Here is a 3,782-nt window from a genome sequence, read left to right as displayed (position 1 = left end):
CCCTTCCACATCGAAACGTGCGGGTGAATCTCACCGAAACCCCGCACCCTGATCCCCAACCCCTCCAGAAACCGGTCTGGAACCCAGGGAAGGCTGAGGCTCGCTCGCACGTTTCACTCATGACCTGCTGACGGAAAGCTCCATTTGCAAATCAAACCGCACAAAGTCCGAACGACTGCTCCAAGAGTTATTTTGTTTTCACGAACATCTAGCTTGTTGCAAAGTCTCTCGGGGGCGCGCGTCTCCAAAAGTTAAACCAAAGCTGTAGATGGATAAAGGACACCAGTTGTGTTTTGTTCTCTCTCTCGTTTACAATACAAATTCATTAAATAAAAAAAAAACTGCCTGAAATCAGCAGGAGTAAAGGAATCAGGTTGGGAGCACGGGTTTCCCCTGGTTGTCCAATGCTGGTCTCCCCAGGCTCTCTGCGGTTTCACACATAATTCCTCTTGTCATAGTCCCCGTTCGCCGATGCTCTCCTCGGGGCCGTGTACTTGACGGCGAACGATGACTGGTCTTGCTTCGGGGGACAGGAGCAACAGAGCAGCGAGCCCCCGATGAAGAGGAGAGCGCTGGCCGTCCAGCCGACATACAGGGCGGCCCCCATCTCCCGCTTCTTGGAGACCGGCACCACCGGATCGTAGAAATCTCGGACGATGGTGTTGGCCATCCAGCAGACCGGGATGAGAGCGAGCAAGCCGGCCACGATGAAGATAGCCCCGCCACTGATGACAATCCGGGCTTTGGTGGTGACCCCCTCGGTGCAGTTGGTGCACTGGGCGCCCAGGATGGTGACCAGTAAGCCAATGAGCCCCAGGATGGAGGCGATGACGGTCAGCGCCCGGGCGGCCTGTTGGTCCCGCCCCAGGGCGAGCAGCGAGTTGTAGACTTTGCACTGCATCTGGCCGGTGCTCTGCACCACGCAGTTCATCCACAGCCCTTCCCAGACGGTCTGAGCGACTACGATATTGCTCTCGATGAACGCTGTGACTTTCCACATGGGCAGCCCGCACGCCAGCATCACCCCGAGCCAGCCCAGGACGCACAGTCCCAGGCCCACAATCTCCAATCCGGCCGATGGCATCCCCGCGGGCGACTGACAGATTCCAGGCGAAGGCTGCTCAGTGTCGGCGGCTCTCCGCGCCTCCCCTCCGCTCCTGGCGAATGATGGGCATCGCTCCCGCGCTCCTCAGCAACCTCCCCTCCCTCTGTCTCTCTCGGCTTCACACTGAGACCCCGCGGGCCTCGGCAACTGGACAAGAAAAGCCAAGAGGGCGGACTCAGCCCACCAATCGCAGCCAAGCCCTGAGCCCGAGTAACCAATCCATGACCAGAAGACACGGAGCGCTGCTGACCACTGCACGCGGGCGGTTAGAAAAGGCGCTAGTGCAGCACCAAAACCCGGAGAGAAGTCAGAATTCACACTCCTCTCACCCCACCCAACCCAAACTCCGAGTGAAATTTAAAAAAAAATCTTCAAAGGCATGTAGGAAGAATATATGACTATGTAACACTCAGACAGGACAATGAGATGGTGTCATGAGAGTGATGATTTTGCCCCAGTGGGCACTGGGATAAATCCCATTCTCGGTTATGCACAACTCCAATGGGAATTGGGTTAAACTCCATTCTCGGTTATATACGGCCCCATTGGGAATTGGATTAAACCCCATTCTCGGTTATATACAACCCCAAATGGGCACCTAAACCCCATTTTCGGTTATCGACAGTCCCGTATGGGCACTAAAACTCTATTCTCGGTTATCTACAGCTCCAAATGAGCACTTAAACCCCGTTCTCGGTTATCTACAGCCCCATATGGGCAGTGGGTTAACCCCATTCTCGGTTATATAAAGTATAGCTGTCTCGTTTGAGTGTGAACATAGAGTGGGAGAGGATCCGAAGGCGGAACTGCCAACATGTATCTAACACGGAGAGAACGCTCGGATAAAAGTTTCACGGCTCTTCACAGAGGAGTAGTGCTGACCGAGCCACTGGAGGGGCGGCTAATGATCAAAGTGTTGGGTTACAAGATGCGTCTTAAAGGAGGAGAGGGAAAGAAGGCGCGAACGTTGCCTGATCCGCTCATCATTTCCAGGATGTAGTTTTGCTTTAATTTTTCAATACTCATACAATCTCGTGTGTTTACTTACTAACGCACAATGATAAAGCGGGGTGGAATGACGAGAAGCGGATCAATAGGGGAGCAAGTTCAGATCAGTCAGAAAGTAGTCACAGAAGGAAATAAGTGTCTATCGAAGTGGATTAACGGTGAGATTGAACACACAATCACATACATCCACATTCTCACATACACGCTCCTTCATTCATACACTCGATTACACACAGTCCTTTACACAAACTCCTTCATATACACACATTCACCCACTATTCCTCACGCACACCCAAGCACTCATTCATTATTACACACCCAGAGACACGCACACAATCCTTTACGCTCGCTACCTCACACACTCATCCTGCCCAGTCATTGGCACACACACTCGATCACGTTCATTCACTCACACACACAATCACACCCATTCATTCACACACACTCACACAAAGGGGTCAATGATGTGAATTCACACTTTACTGAGACGGGGTGACAAAGTAGAACGTGTACTGACGCCGCGGGTTTGAGAGTTGAGACTGTGCAACTTCTAAGAAGAATCAATGATGAGAATATGGATATCGGGAAAGGGGCGACGAGGGTATGTCGTTATGTAGAGAACTGAAGGAAAAGAAGCCTTTGGAAATGTTCACTATAAATTTATCACAAATACCAGAAGCCTTACAGTCAAGGTCCAGACATTGGTGTGCGCTGTCTTCAGCACTGGATCTAAGAGGATTAGACAAATTCTTGCTCGGGCTATTTCGAGGCCATGCCAATACTTTCAGGGCCCAGGGAGCGGTAATTACTTCACGCGGAGGCAATAGAGCCGTGTGTGCTCCTGTTTGAGGCCTCGGTTACTAATGGTTAAAATTCGGAGTTGGGTGCCTTCCCAAAGAGCGATTACCAAGAATCTGCGCGAACTTTATTCGCCTCCCTTGTTTCCATTTTAAAAGGGAGCAAATGAGGGAAAATAAAGTAAGGAAATCAGAAATCCCCGCTCCCGGACAACGAACAGAAGCTGGAAACGGAACGGCGCTTCCGGAACTTTACAGCGGCTGCTTGTAATTCACGTGAAGGAAATCCAAGCGGCGCAGACTGATTCCTGTCACCAGAATCCTGCTGGAAATACATATTAGGAACGACAAGAGCCTCTCTGCTCGCCTGTCAGCTTCATTGTGTTGCTGCAGTCAGTGTAGGAACCCAGAGTGAGGTCCAGCAGAAACCGGCATTGTCAAAAAGAGAGAATTCGATTAGCTTTACTTTATTGATATTAAAGAAATTCGTAGTAAAATCGCCACTTCTGTGAAGTGGATAGTTACAATATCCTGCAGAGACCCTGAGCGGCTTGTGTTTTGCTGACGAGTGGACAGCAGCGACCACAGAGTGAGGGCAAGGTCAATGCTGTAGAAATTCTGGATCATAGTATCCTACAGCCTGGAAGCAGGCCATTCGGTCCATCGAGTCCATACCAACCCTCCGAAAAGAATCCCACCCAGACCGAGCCTATCCCATAACCCTGCATTTCCCACGGCTAATCCATCCAGCCTGCACGTCATAAAAATCGAAAGAACTGCGGATGCTGGATATCGGAAACAAAAATACAAACTGCACGAATGCTGCCAGACCTCCTGAGCTTTTTCAGAATTTTTTATTTAAGCTGCACATT

The 3,782-nt window shown here is 50.8% G+C and overlaps 1 protein-coding gene across 1 annotated transcript; it reads right to left on the bottom strand.

Moving 5' to 3' along the window:
- Positions 1–268: 268 nt before the first annotated feature.
- On the bottom strand, positions 269–1,221 carry cldn5a (claudin 5a). The gene has a single exon (XM_043716055.1). It carries the CDS (start codon positions 1,082–1,084, stop codon positions 434–436), a length of 651 nt encoding a protein of 216 aa, XP_043571990.1. The 5' UTR covers positions 1,085–1,221; the 3' UTR covers positions 269–433.
- Between the last annotated feature and the right edge of the window lie 2,561 nt (positions 1,222–3,782).

Source organism: Chiloscyllium plagiosum, chromosome 25 (genome assembly GCF_004010195.1).
Source record: "Chiloscyllium plagiosum isolate BGI_BamShark_2017 chromosome 25, ASM401019v2, whole genome shotgun sequence".
Classification (NCBI taxonomy): domain Eukaryota; kingdom Metazoa; phylum Chordata; class Chondrichthyes; order Orectolobiformes; family Hemiscylliidae; genus Chiloscyllium; species Chiloscyllium plagiosum.
Note: the sequence above shows the minus strand (reverse complement) of the source record. Positions and strands in the feature narration are given on the sequence as shown.